General features: G+C 38.7%; 1 protein-coding gene across 1 annotated transcript in view; it reads right to left on the reverse strand.

The window, feature by feature from the left end:
• Positions 1-3939: 3939 nt before the first annotated feature.
• The window catches only part of LOC132378698 (androgen-dependent TFPI-regulating protein-like), a 77604-nt gene continuing 65860 nt past the window's right edge, over positions 3940-15683 (reverse strand). The window contains exons 4-5 of the mRNA XM_059945801.1: positions 9426-9541; positions 3940-4099 (exon numbers count right to left, since the gene is read on the reverse strand). Of these exons, the coding sequence (XP_059801784.1) occupies positions 3940-4099; positions 9426-9541 (276 nt within the window). The remainder of the gene's footprint in view (positions 4100-9425; positions 9542-15683) is intronic.

Genomic DNA, 15683 nt, shown 5'->3' on the forward strand with positions numbered 1-15683 from the left:
TTACTGGGCATTCACATCACTGAGGACCTCACGTGGTCTGTATGCACCAGCTGTGTGGTGAAAAAGGCACAACAGCACCTCTTTCACCTTAGACATTTGAGGCAGTTTGATATGGGCCCCCAAATCCTAAGAACTTTCTACAGGGGCACAATTGAGAACATCCTGACAGGCTGTATCACTGCCTTAATCTCAGGACTTTGCAGAGTGGCGCAAACAGCCTAGCACATCTGTAGTTGTGAACTTCCCATAATTCAAGACATTTACAAGGACAGGTGTGTAAAAAGGGCTCATAGGATCATTAGGGATCGAAGCCATCCCAACCACAATCTATTCCAGCTGCTACTATTTGGGAAATGCTACCACAGCATAAAAGCCAAGACCAACAGGCTTGACAGCTTCTTCTACCAGGCCATCAGACTGATGAAATCATGCTGACTATATTACATTGACTGATCTATTTATTATAAATTACTATGATCGCACAATGCACATTTAAGTGGAGATATAACATAAAGATTTTTATTCCTCATGTATTTGAAAGATGTAAGAAATAAAGTCAATTCAATTAAATTCAAACTAGAGACTTCTCACTTTCTGAATGACATTTTTAGCAGATAATTTCCCGTGTTAGATTTTATTCTTTCAATGATTATCTATTCATAAATCATAGTTTTTGGCAAAGGATATTAGAATGGAAGTATTTAATGCGATGTGAGAAAGACAGAGCAGGGTATTCCAAGGTACACAAGACTTCCTCATTGTGGTTGTATCTCATTTAAATTTCCTTTGCTTTTTCAGTTAAACCTGAAAATAAACAGATATAAATATCTAAACAAACAAGAGAAATTCTTCAGATGCTGGAAATCCAAGCAACACACACAAAATGCTGGAGGAACTCAGCAGACCAGGCAGCCTCTCTGGAAAAGAGTACAGTTGATGTTTTGGGCCAAGACGTTTCGGTATTTTGTGTGTATATACTTGATATTTGTACAGGAACTCAGGAATATAAGAAATTGGTTAGTCTGCTCCCCATTTGATGTCTGTTCCTCAGTTAATTAGATCAAGACTGCAATTCTTGCTCTATTTACTCACTATGGTTCAATCAGACTTTAAATATTAGAAATAATCAAAATGATCTTGGTTCAAAAGCTTTTTGTAGTGAAGTGGTCCATGTTTCTACACTGAATATGAACAAGTAGATGGAGACACAAGAGAGTGCAGATGTTAGAATCTGGAGCAACAAACATGATGACTTGAAGAAGCAGATGTTGAATTTGCTTCTGAATTGAGTTGTTCTAGTTTTGTCTCCTTTTGCCTGGACCAACCTGTCAGAGGAAATAATCTCCATCTATTTTCCATCATGTTTTTCAAAATACAGGCATCAGTGGCATTTATTACCTTTCATTAATTGTCCTTGAGAAAGTGGTGGAAATCCATTGTCGTCAATTATAGCCATTTTTGGGAAGTCCTTCCAATGCATTGTTGAGTGTAGTGGGGGTGGGGGACGTTTCCGGATTAAGGTCCAGTGATAATGAAGGATATTCCTAAACCAGGATGATATCTGACTCAGAAAGGAATTTACAGGTGGTGGCTTTCTCAGTGCCTGTTATTTTGTGCATCTAGGAGTTGATGATAAGAAGGTTTGGGAAATCCTGTTGAAGGAGCTTTGATAAAAATTGCAATGAATTATTCTTGATAGTACACACTTCCAGCAATGGTGCACCAAAAATGGAGGAAACTAATATTTAGGATGGTGAATGATTAGATACAAAATGATAAGCAAACTACTTTATGGTGTTGAGCTCTTTGAGTGTTATCAGCACTACACACATCCGGGCTAGTGAAGAGTTATCCATCCCATTCCTAGTCTTGTTGGGCCCTGCTGATGCCAAGCAGGCTTTTGAGTGTCAGGATGAGTTATTTGCCACAGGTTACCCACTGGTGTAAGTATTTGTGTGCTGGTCTTTTACTATTTCTGGTCAGTGGTAATCTCTAGGTCAGTTGCTGGAAATTCAATTATAGTAATACTACTGAATACTTCCATATATCATGTTGGAAATGGTCTCTACCTGGCAATTAGTGATTGAAATGTTTTTAGTCACTTTACATCCTGTGCCTAAATGTTGTCAAGCTCTTGCTGCATGCAGCTAATTTAGAAAATGTACATCAATTTTGGAACGTAAACTTGCAAACATCCCTATTTCTAACCTTATGATGAAAGGAAAGTCATTGATGGAACGGTTGAATACAGTTTGGCCAGGACACTGCCCTGAGGAGCTCCTGCAGCAAAATCTTGTGGTGGATATAGTTGATGTCCAATGACCCCATCCAGTATCCTTTGTGTAGGATATGACTTGAACCATTTCCCTCAATTCCTCTTGACTTCATTCTTAACAAGAATTCCCACACTTGGTCAAATGCCAACTTGAAATTAAGAGCAATCATTTTCACCTAATTCATGGAATCCAGCATTTTGTTCCATGTTTAGAAAAGATTGTAATGAAATTGGGAGTCAAGCAATTTTGGTGGGAACTTACTGCACATCAGAGATCAGCTGCTAAACATGTCATAGATGGACGGTTAGTTTTGACTAGAGGTTCCCATAGTAGGCAATATTGCACCCCTTAGGGACAGTGGAAGTTTCTAAAGGGGGGTAAAATAAAGGAGGCAGTGAGGGGGCACTCTGTAGCAAGGGGGGAAGCTGAGGGATTCCAAATTAGCAGCATAGAACAAGGTTTAATTTAAGAATTGGATTACTTATTTTAACAATTTGATTTTCTTCACCTCGTTGAGATATAGAGTCAGAAAAATACAGCACAGAAACAGGTCCATCAGCCATCTAGTCCACATTGAACCATTTATTCTACCTACTCCCATCGATCTGCACCAGGACCGTAGCCCGACCGCCCATGTAACTATTAAAACTACTCTTAAATGTTGAAATAGAGCTCAGATGCACCATCTGACTGGCAGCTCATTCCACACACTCACGACCCTCTGAGTGAAGCTTCCCCTTATGTTCTCCTTAAACTTTTCACCCTTAACCCATGACCTTTAGTTGTTGTCCAACCCAACCTCAGTGGAAAAAGGTTGCTTGCATTTACCCTTTCTAAAGCCCTTATAATTTTGCACACTTCTATCAAGTCACTTCAATCTTCTTTTGTTTCAAGGAAAAAAGTCCAAACCTATTCAACTTTTCCTTATAGTTCAGGCCCTCCAGACCTGGCAACATCCTTGTAAATTTTCTCTATATTCTTTCAACTTTATTTACATCTTTCCACTAGTTACATGACCAAAATGGCACACAATATCCGAATTTGGCCTCATCAATATCTTATACATCTCAATATAACATTCCATCTCCTGTACTCTATACTTTCATTTAAGGCAGCCAATGTGCCAAAAGTTTTCTTTATGACCCTCTCTACCTGTGATGTCACTTTCAATGGATTATGGACCTGTATTCCCAGATCCCTTTGTTCAACTGCCCTACTGCTCACTGAGTAAGACCTACCCTGGTTGGTCCTACTGAATGCAATACCTCACTTAATGTCTGTATTAAGTTCTATCTACCATTTTTAAGCCCATGTTTCCAACTGGCCCAGATCCTACTGCAAGCCATGATAGTCTTCCTCACTGTTTAAGGCACCCCCAATCTTGGTGTCATCCACAAATTTGCTGATCCAGTTAATCATTAGAGTTAAAAGAGAAAAGAAAATCTATGTTTGGATAATTATTGTTGTTTATATTCTACTATGTCCTCTGTGTTATAAATATAGTGTTCACGTATAAGTATAGTGTTCACTTTGTATTACTTTGCTGAAGTTAGCTGTCATTTTATATTAGTTTTCTTGCCAAAAGGAAGGTACTCACATCATTAATGAGATACAACTACTCAAGATCTACATGTTTGTCAATTTTTGCACAGTAGGTGAATATTTACTTACCCCACACTAACAAGGTAAGATGTTCTCCCAGGAGATACAGAAGCATGACCAACAAAAGACTCACTGAGAAAAATAACACCAGGCCTGATTGATTAAAAAGGCCTAGCAAGGGATAGACCCAGGCTCCAGCGGCATAGTATATCCACAGAACCCTGTTTTAAAGCGAGAACACTTCATCAGATTAATGATTCAATTCATCAGAGAGTAATATATAGTTGGAATTTCTTTGTAACAAACAATAATTAGAATAGGTTAGAGTTAGAGTTAGAGTTCTAAACTTAGGTTAGAGTTCCATCCCATGTGTTCCACTGCTTTATTTTGGATAATCATTATTTTAAAGTTTATTCATGTATCAAGAGAGGAAGGGTACAATCTAGTAAAAAGTATGAAGGTGGATAGGGTGATGAAGAAAGCTTTTGGTATGCTGGCCTTTATAAATCAAAGCATTGGGTATAGGAGTTGGGATGTAATGTTAAAATTGTACAAGGCATTGGTGAGGCCAAATTTAGAGTATTGTGTACAGTTCTGGTCATTGAATTATGAGAAAGATGTCAACAAAATAGAGAGAGTACAGAGGAGATTTACTAGAATGTTACCTGGGTTTCAGAACCAAAGTTACAGGGAAAGGTTGAACAAATTAGATCTTTATTCTTTGGAGTGTAGAAGGTTGAGGGGAGACTTGATAGAGGAAGAGGACTGTACCCTTTGACAATAAGTACTCATGTTTGAGTACTGTTGGGGGGGGGACAGCCTACCTGGTGGAAGTGACAATGGCCGGGCCTCCAGCACAGAGGACGGCCCTGTAGCTCAGAAGGGTAGGGATAGAAGAAAGAGGACCATAGTAATAGGGGACTTGATAGTCAGGGGTTCAGACAGGTGGTTCTTTGGAGGTGATCGGGAGTCCCGGATGGTAATTTGCCTCCCTGGTGCCAGGGTTCGGGACGTTTCTGATCGCGTCCAAGATATCCTGAAGTGGGAGGGTGAGGAGCCAGAGGTTGTGGTACATGTAGGTACCAATGACATAGGTAGGAAAGGGGAAGAGGTCCTGAAACGAGGGTATAGGGAGTTAGGAAGGCAGTTAAGAAGAAGGACCGCAAAGGTAGTCATCTCGGGATTACTGCCTGTGCCACGCGACAGTGAGAGTAGGAATGGAATTAGGTGGAGGATGAATGTGTGGCTGTGGGATTGGAGCAGGGGGCAGGGATTCATGTTTCTGGATCATTGGGACCTCTTCTGGGGCAGGCGTGACCTGTTCAAGAAGGACGGGTTACACTTGAATCCTGGGGGGACCAATATCCTAGCGGGGAGGTTTGCTAGGACTACAGGGCAGACTTTAAACTAGTAAGATGGGGGGGGGGGGCAGGAATCAGTTTGAGGAAACTATGGGAGAGGAGGTTAGTTCACCAGTAGAGCAAGTAAATAGACAGTGTGTGAGGGAGGAAAGGCAGATGATGGAGAAGGGATGTGCTCAGCCCGAAGATGTAGGGGAGAAGAAAGAAAAGGATAATAAATTTGAATGCATTGTTAGGGATGAAAAGAGAGGAGGAGGTGGAGAGTATATTAAATGTATCTATTTTAATGCTAGGAGCACTGTAAGAAAGGTGGATGAGCTTAAAGCGTGGATTGATACCTGGAATTATGATGTTGTAGCTATTAGTGAAACATGGTTGCAGGAAGGGTGTGATTGGCAACTAAATATTCCTGGATTTAGTTGCTTCAGGTGTGATAGAGTAGGAGGGGCCAGAGGAGGAGGTGTTGCATTGCTTGTCCAAGAAAATCTTATGGCGGTGCTTTGGAAGGATAGATTAGAGAGCTCCTCTAGGGAGACTATTTGGGTGGAATTGAGGAATGGGAAAGGTGTAGTAACACTGATAGGAGTGTATTATAGGCCACCTAATGGGGAGCAGGAGTTGGAAGAGCAAATGTGTAAGGAGATAGCAGATATTTGTAGTAAACACAAGGTGGTGATTGTGGGAGATTATAATTTTCCACACATAGACTGGGAAGCTCATTCTGTAAAAGGGCTGGATGGTTTAGAGTTTGTGAAATGTGTGCAGGATAGTTTTTTGCAACAATACATAGAAGTACCAACTAGAGATGGGGCAGTGTTGGATCTCCTGTTAGGGAATGCGATAGGTCAGCTGACAGATGTATGTGTTGGGGAGCACTTCGGGTCCAGTGATCACAATAGCATTAGCTTCAATATAATTATGGAGAAGGACAGGACAGGACCTAGAGTTGAGATTTTTGATTGGAGAAAAGCTAACGTTGAGGAGATGCAAAGGGATTTAGAGAGAGTGGATTGGGTCAAGTTGTTTTATGGGAAGGATGTAATAGAGAAATGGAGGTCATTTAAGGGTGAAATTATGAGGGTACAGAATCTTTATGTTCCTGTTAGGTTGAAAGGAAAGGTTAAAGGTTTGAAAGCACCATGGTTTTCAAGGGATATTAGAAACTTGGTTCGGAAAAAGAGGGATGTCTACAATAGATATAGGCAGCATGGAGTAAAGGAATTGCTCAAGGAGTATAAAGAATGTACAAGGAATCTTAAGAAAGAGATTAGAAAAGCTAAAAGAAGATACGAGGTTGGTTTGGCAAATAAGGTGAAAGTAAATCTGAAAGGTTTCTACAGTTATATTAAAAGCAAGAGGATAGTGAGGGATAAAATTGGCCCCTTAGAGAATCAGAGTGGTCAGCTATGTGTGGAGCCGAGGGAGATGGGAGAGATTTTGAACGATTTCTTCTCTTCGGTATTCACTAAGGAGAAGGATATTGAATTGTGTAAGGTGTGGGAAACAAGTAAGGAAGTTATGGAACCTATGACAATTAAAGAGGTGGAAGTACTGGTGCTTTTAAGAAATTTAAAAGTGGATAAATCTCTGGATCCTAACAGGATATTCCCCAGAACCTTGAGGGAAGTTTGTGTAGAGATAGCAGGAGCTCTGACGGAGATCTTTAATATGTCATTAGAAACGGGGATTGTGCCGGAGGATTGGCGTATTGCTCATGTAGTTCCATTGTTTATAAAGGGTTCTAGAAGTAAGCCTAGCAATTATAGACCTGTCAGTTTGACATCAGTGGTGGGTAAATTAATGGAAAGTATTCTTAGAGATAGTATTAATAATTATCTGGTTAGACAGGATCTGATTAGGAGTAGCCAGCATGGATTTGTGTGTGGAAGGTCATGTTTGACAAACTTATTGAATTTTTTGAAGAAGTTACGAGGAATGTTGACGAGGGTAAGGCAGTGGATGTAGTCTATATGGACTTCAGCAAAGCCTTTGACAAAGTTCCACATGGAAGGTTAGTTAAGAAGGTTCAGTCGTTAGGTATTAATGCTGAAGTAATAAAATGGATTCAACAGTGGCTAGATGGGAGATGCCAGAGAGTAGTGGTGGACAATTGTTTATCGGGATGGAGGCCGGTGACTAGCGGGGTGCCTCAGGGATCTGTTTTGGGCCCAATGTTGTTTGTAATATACATAAATGATCTGGATGATGGGGTGGTAAATTGGATTAGTAAGTATGCCGATGATACTAAGGTAGGAGGTGCTGTGGATAATGAGGTGGGTTTTCAAAGCTTGCAGGGAGATTTATGCCAGTTAGAAGAATGGGCTGAATGTTGGCAGATGGAGTTTAATGCTGAGAAGTGTGAGGTTCTACATTTTGGCAGGAATAATCCAAATAGAACATACAGGGTAAATGGTAGGGCATTGAGGAATGCAGTGGAACAGAGAGATCTAGGAATAACAGTGCTTAGTTCCCTGAAGTGGAGTCTCATGTAGATAGGGTGGTGAAGAAGGCTTTTGGAACACTGGCCTTTATAAATCAAAGCATTGAGTACAGAAGTTGGGATGTAATGTTAAAATTGTACAAGGCATTGGTAAGGCCAAATTTGGAATATTGTGTACAGTTCTGGTCACCGAATTATAGGAAAGATATCAATAAATTAGAGAGAGTGCATAGACGACTTACTAGGATGTTACCTGGGTTTCAGCACTTAAGTTACAGAGAAAGGTTGAACAAGTTAGGTCTCTATTCATTGGAGCGTAGAAGGTTGAGGGGGAGGTATTTAAAAGTTTGAGAGGGATATTTGTAGGGGAGATTCAAATGAGAGGACATGATTTGAGATTTAGGGGGCAGAAGTTTAAGGGAAACACGAAGGGGTATTTCTTTACTCAGAGAGTGAGAGCTGTGTGGAATGAGCTTCCTCTAGAAGTAGAAGAGGCCAGTTCAGTTGTGTCTTTTAAGGTAAAATTGGATAGGTATATGGACAGGAAAGGAGTGGAGGGTTATGGGCTGAGTGCGGGTAGGTGGGACTAGGTGAGATTAAAAGTTCGGCATGGACTAGGAGGGCCGAGATGGCCTGTTTCCATGTTGTGATTGTTCTCTGGTTATATGGTTATAGGTATTTAAAATTATGAGGGCGATAGATAGAGTTGACGTGGATAGGCTGTTTCCATTGAGAGTAGGGGAGATTCAAACAAGAGGACATGAGTTGAGAGTTAGGGGACAAAAGTTTTGGGGTAACATGAGGGGGAACTGCTTTACTCAGAGAGTGGTAGAGACTGTGTGGAATGAGCTTTCAGTAGAAGTGGTAGAGGCAGGTTCAATGTTGTCATTTAAGAAAAAAATAGGATAGGTATACGGACAGGAAAGGAATGGAGGGTTATGGTCTGAGTGCAGGTAGATGGGATTAGGTGACAGTAAGTGTTCATCATGGACTATAAGGACCAAGATGGCCTGTTTCCATGCTGTAATTGTTATATGATTATATGGTTATAAAAAATAAGTTTGGAATTATTACCAGATCTAAAAGTTCAATAAACCTGCAGATGTTGCTGGCATGGAAAATGAACTCTAAATGGAGTCATTTGAAAGAGAGTGCTAATCTATGGGTTTGTTAAAAGATGAATGGGGTAGGCTGAAGAATGTTTATATTTACATTTATTTATATTGTCATTTAAAACAAATGGAGATAATGGTTTGAAAAGGATTAGTTGAATCATCAGAAATGCCTTGGTCATTATGACTTCTTATTGACTTAAAATAAAATCAGAAATGTGCTTTTGTGCAATTATATGATGTTTCAATTTCATAAATGTACTCTGAGTACCATAGCCTCACCAGCATCAGGAAACTAAGTTTTGACTCTTGATTCTCCATACACTGCAATACAGAGTTCAAAATTCATGGGCAAGTCCACCTATTATCCTGAGCCAGATGAAAAGCAATCACTCTCAATGATAGGAAATGTGCAGCCTTATTAAATTAAAAGAAACAAACACCTTATTAAACTAAGACTAGAAACGAGTGCCTTCAGCCAGTGTGCCTTCTCTTAGTGAAGATGTTGCTTCTGGTAATGAAACTGATTAAATATGTGTAGGGATAAGAGTGATTGGAATTTAAAATCAGCCTGGAAATGAACTAATCTTTTTTTCCATTCATTTGTATTCACCTGCCTTCACATACCCCTTACCAAAGCAGGTAAGAAATGGAAGCAAATCCTAGGATGAGAAGCCCAGTTCTTCGTTTTGGATATTGGTGTGGTGTGATGAACAGCTCCAGCAGAACCAGCGGCAGTACAATAGTGTGCTGTAATTAGAAAACAGCAAAGATTACAATTATATGGTGTATTTCACAACTTCAGGAGATTCTAAACTATCTTCTACAGAATTCAATACATTTGAGGTGTGACCACTGTTAGTCATAGAAATGTACTGAATGAACAAGCATTTTGACCTATCATGTATGTTTTCACCATTAACCAACCACTTCAACCATTGCTTTGCCCACCACCCATATACTCCATCCATTGGCCCCCTCCCTCAACTGTTCTCATCTGCCATTACCATCTCCCTCAATGGATTCCATTCTCAACATCGCTTTCCTATCAGATTCCATTATCAAGAGCCCTTTGATATCTCCAACGATCATTTGCCAATCTCTGTCACTATTTCCACTCTCTCCTCCTCCATGAGTCTACCATCTCTCCTCAGTTGGATCTAAATATCACTTGCCAGCTTCTACTTCATCCCTTCCAGAGACTGTCTATTTTCTCTCTGTTTTTCAGTCTCAACCCTAAATATCGATTGTCCATTTCCTTTCACAAATCATTGCTCCAAGTTTCAGCATCTGTAGTCTCTTGTGTCTTCACTTTGCACAAAGGAAAATCAGTGAGAATATTGGAGGTCAGTCATCTGAGCCTCAGGACATCACAGTAGGAATTGTTCAGCACAGTGTTATCGGCATTACAATCTTTAGTTACTTCATCATAGACCTTTCCTTTATCCTTTATGAGGATTTTCACAGATAGTTTCACAACTTTCAATTCCATTTGTGAATTCACTGCGTCACCTACCTCCTGTGAATCACCATTGACAACTAACTGAAGTGGACCAGCCACTTTAAAACTGCGGCTAAAAGAGTAGAGTGTGACTAATCCCTGACATTTCATTAATGTGGGATTGAGTTTAGGAGCTGAGAAGTAATGTTCAGTTCAGTTCAGTTCAGTTTCAGTTTATTGTCATTTAGAAACCACAAATGCAATGCAGTTAAAAAATGAGACAACGTTCTCCAGAATGATATCACAAAAGCACACGACAAAACAGACTACACCAGAAAATCCACATAACGTTTGGTAATCCCCAAATCCAGAGCCCGGAAAGGCTGCTGCGTATTAATATTGCGCTACCATCTTAGCGCATTCCATGGAAAGGAGCTCCAAACCCACCAGACAAAACAAGACTACCCAGACACACCAAGTCAAGAGACCAACTCTACCACCCAACAAACCAAAAACTAAAGCTCCAAGACCTACACAAAACCACATAGTTACATATAGTTATTGTTAACATATAGTTACAATAGCGCAGACAATACCATAATTGATAAAAAATAGACCATGGGCACAGTAAAAATAGTCCAAAGATGTTAAAAGACTATAAGTTCAAAAGAAACCACCACACACAGTTTCCACAAGTCCCCAGGGTCCCGATAGATTCATCATCCCATGCAGGCAGCAGCTAGATAGGACCCTGGTCATACCCTACTTGGAGTACTGTGCTCAGTTCTGGTCGCCTCAGTACAGGAAGGATGTGGAAGCCATAGAAAGGGTGCAGAGGAGATTTACAATGATGTTGTCTGGATTGAGGAGCATGCCTTATGAGAATAGGTTGAGTGAACTTGGCCATTTTTCCTTGGAGTAATGGAGGATGAGAGGTGGCCTGATAGAGGTGTATCAGATAATGAGAGGTATTGATCATGTGGATATATAACCATATAACCATATAACAATTACAACATGGAAACAGGTCATCTCGGCCCTTCTAGTCTGTGTTGAACACTTACTCTCACCTAGTCCCACTAGCCAGCACTCAGCCCATAACCCTCCATTCCTTTCCAGTCCGTATACCTATCCAATTTTATTTGAATGACAATACCAAACCTGCCTCTACCACTTCTACTGGAACCTCGTTCCACACAGCTACCACTCTATGAGTAAAGAAATTCCCTCTTGTGTTACCTTTAAACGTTTGCTCCCTACTCTCAACTCATGTCCTCTTGTTTGAATCACCCCTACTCTCAATGGAAAAAACCTATCCACGTCAACTCTATCTATCCCCCTCATAATTTTAAATACCTATATCGTCCCCCCTCAACCTTTGGCGCTCCAAACAATAAAGACCTAACTTGTTCAACCTTTCCCTATAACTTAGGTGCTGAAACCCAAGTAACATTCTAGTAAATCTTCTCTGTACTCTCTCTATTTCATTGACATCTTTCCTATAATTCGGTGACCAGAACTGTACACAACACTCCAAATTCGGCCTTACCATTGCCTTGTACAATTTTAACATTACATCCCAACTCCTATACTCAATGCTCCGATTTATAAAGGCCAACATACCAATAGCTTTCTTCACCACATGAGATTCCATCTTCAGGGAACTATGTACCATTATTCCTAGATCACTCTGTTCTACGGCATTCTTCCTTTTTTTGTAATTTTTTTTATTGAAGTTCATCATCAAACAAACATTTCCATAAGATGTATTTCAGACATTGTACATATATATCATATAATCATATATATCACAAATCTCCACAAAGTATTTATCTGAGGTATACACTTATAGAAAAGAGTGGAAAGAAAAAAACAATCAAAAGGAAAGAACTGTGTACAAGTAGGGAGTGATCTTTTTTTTACAACAGATTCATTGATTTGTGAGAATAAAATCAGGCCTATGAGGCATTATGTAGTTACACCATTTTTCCCATTATGAATCAAAATGTTCCAGCTTATGATTAACAGATGCTGTTATCTTTTCCATTTTGTAAATGTCCATTATAATTTCCATCCATATATTTAAAGTTGGGCTCTCCAGTGATAGCCATTTCCTAGTAAGTATCTTTTCACCAGCCACCAACAGTATATTCATTAAATATTTATCTCTTTTCAACCATTCTTGAGGTATATATCCAAAATAAATGGTCTTACTCTCCAAGGGTATTTCATATTTAAAGATGTCTTGTAGGGCATTGTGTATCCCACTCCAATAGTTTTTGATAACAGGGCAGTTCCAAAAAATATAATAATTTGCATTTTGATTTCCACAATTTTTCCAGCAAACAGGGAGGTTACTATCATAATGGGATTTCTGAGAGGGTGTAATAAAATACCTTATCAAATTTTTCCATCCAAACTCCCTCCATTTCTGTGAACTGGTACACTTCCATTGATACCTCCATATTGTTGTCCATTCTTCTTCAGATATAATTATCCCTCCTTCCTTCTCCCATTTTGTTTTAATGTATGAAGTCGAATGTGTTTTAAGATTTGACAACCCCTTAAACAAGCTTGAAATGATTCTACTACCATTATCTGAATTATATGCTTTTCTAAAGAGCTTTATCAAGCATGTATTTGCCTTGATTACATTTTTAAGCGTCTTATTAACATATTGTTGCATCTGTAAATACCGATAAAAATCTTGTTTTACTAATAAGTGTTTGTCTTTAAGCATTTCAGAACTGAACAGTGTTCCTTCTTTCATTATGTTGCAAAGAACAGTTATTCCTTTAGCTGTCCAGTCCTTAAATCTAGCATCCCATTTATTTGGTGTAAAATCCGAGTCATATGCACACCATTTAAGAATTGCAATATTTCCGTCTAGATTATATTCTTTTATAGTAGTTTTCCATACTTTAAGAGTCAATTTCACCCATGGGTTATCAATAGTATTAATGTACCTTTGCAGGTTGTTATCAGCCAAAATTGCTTTTGTGGGGATGGGAAGTATGCGCTCCTCAATCTTTTTCCATTGAGCGTCATATGATGGGTTGCAACAACATATCACAGCTCTCAACTGTTCTGCAAAATAACAATCTCTAAGAGATGGTAGGCCCCATCTATGCTAATTGCAAAGTTTTGATCCAAACTCTAGGCCTTTTACCCTGCCAAAGATACCTTGATAACATCTTGTTCCATTATTTGAATTGATTTTGATTACTCTCTATTGATAGGGTCTGAAAGAGATATCACAATCTGGGCAGTATATTTATTTTAATAGACTCAATCCTTGAACTGAGACTGAAAAAAGGAATCAGTTTCCATCTTGCCACATCTTCCTTAATTATTTTGTATAAAGGCTGAGAATTACATTCTGATAATTTTGCCAAATCTTTTGGTATAATGATGCCCAAATAACTGAAAGACTCTGTGTGCCATGTCCAGGGGAATTGACTTACAATTTCTCTTGGTGGGCTATAGTAATATGAAAGTAATTGGGTTTGATCTATGTTGATCTTGTATACTGATAATTGACCATATTGTTTGAAGGATTTCATCAATTTAGTTAAAGAGTATGTTGGTTGCCCTAGATAGATCAAAATGTCATCCACATAACAAGCCTATTTATGCTCTGTCCCTTTAATAGTAATTCCCCTGATATCTTCATTTTGTCTGATATATTGAGATAATGGTTCCAGATATAATGCGAAGAGTAGCAGTGACCATGCCCAACCCTGTCTCGTGCCTCTTTCTAGGGTAAGACTATTTGATAAATATCCATTGATTTTAATCCTAGCAGTAAGATTGTCATATAGTGTCTGTATAGTTTTAATAATTGTGTCTTGGAAACCAAATCTATGTAAAACTCTGTAACGTAAATTCCAATTAACCCAATCAAATGCTTTTTCAGCGTCCACGCTTATCACTATTGCTTTGATTTTATTTTTTGTATATGATCCATAATGTGAAGTATCCTTCATATATTTTCTTGTGTCTGGCATTGTAGTATAAAACCTGTCTGATCGTTACACATCAGTATGGGTAGAAACTCCTCTAATCATTTGGCCATGATGGAGGTAAATAACCTATAATCTACATTAAGAACGGATATTGGTCTAAATTACTCGCATTCCATTTTATCCTTGCCTTCTTTTGGTATAGCTGAGATTATTGCTTCCTTCCAACTGGGTGACATTTGTGCCTTTTTTAGAGCCCAGTTCAGTGTGGGGGGTAAAACAGGAATTAACTCATTTTTAAATTCATTGTATCACTCTGCCATATACCCATCTGATCCTGGTGACTTGCTTAATTTAAGCATACTAATTGCAGCTTTTAATTCAACTTCAGTTATGTCAGCAGTCATCCTTCTATTTTGTTCTTCACTTAAAGTGGGTAAATCTAGAGAATTCAAGGAGGTGTCAATTTGGGTTATGCTTCCCCCTGGAACTTTGAAATATAGAGTTTTGTAAAACACTTCAAAAGCTTCTTGAATTTCACTTAGCTTATTTTTTAATCAGTTTTGTTCTTGGGTCCCTAATCCTATGAATTGTATTTTCTGCTATTTTTTTTTCTGTTTCCATGTTAGTATTTTCATAGATTTCGATCTACTTTCATAACGTCTCTGTTTCAGAAACATTAAGTTTTTCCTGATTTCTTGCGTAGCCAAATTATTTATTTCATTCCTAATTCTTTTCATCTCCCCTAATGTATCCTGTGCCAAATTAAATTTGTGTTTTTTCTCTAGTTCCTTCAGCCTATTTTGTAATTCCTCTATTGTTTTATTCCTTATTTTTTTCTTATATGAAGATGTCGCTATAATTTTCCCTCTTAAGGCTGCCTTCAAAGTATCCCATACAATGGGAGGTGAAACCTCTCCATTATCATTAAATTCTACGTAGAGACCAATTTATTTTTTAGTTTGTTCCTTAAAGTACGGATCATTAAGTAGTCTTGAATTTAGTTTCCAAGTAGTATTTTTTGGTTGCAGGTCAAAATCAACAGATAAATATATAGGTGCATGGTGACATACATCTATTGTCCCGATTCCACGGGTGTGTGTTTTGTCTTTGTCTTTTCCAAATGTTGTGAAATTGTCTATTCTTGTATATACAGAATGGGGAGCAGAATATTGAGTGTAATCCCTTCTGTCGGGGAAAAGGTCCCTCCTTATATCGATTAAACCAACATCCTCAAAAAGTGTATTAACTTTCTTATGTAAAGATTTTGTTTCATAGGATTTTCTATTGGAAGAGTTTAAGTTTGGTTGTAATTGTAAATTTAAGTCTCCCCCACATATCAGGAGACCTTCTGTTTCTATTACTATAATATCAGTAATTTTCTGAAAGAAACCAATATCACTTCCCGGGGGTGCGTATATACTCAATAGAGTAACTGAATTTCCGTCTATCTTTTCCCTTACCAGAATATATCTGCCCTCTTTATCTC

This window comes from Hypanus sabinus, chromosome 20 (assembly GCF_030144855.1).
Source record: "Hypanus sabinus isolate sHypSab1 chromosome 20, sHypSab1.hap1, whole genome shotgun sequence".
NCBI classification, from domain to species: Eukaryota; Metazoa; Chordata; class Chondrichthyes; order Myliobatiformes; family Dasyatidae; genus Hypanus; species Hypanus sabinus.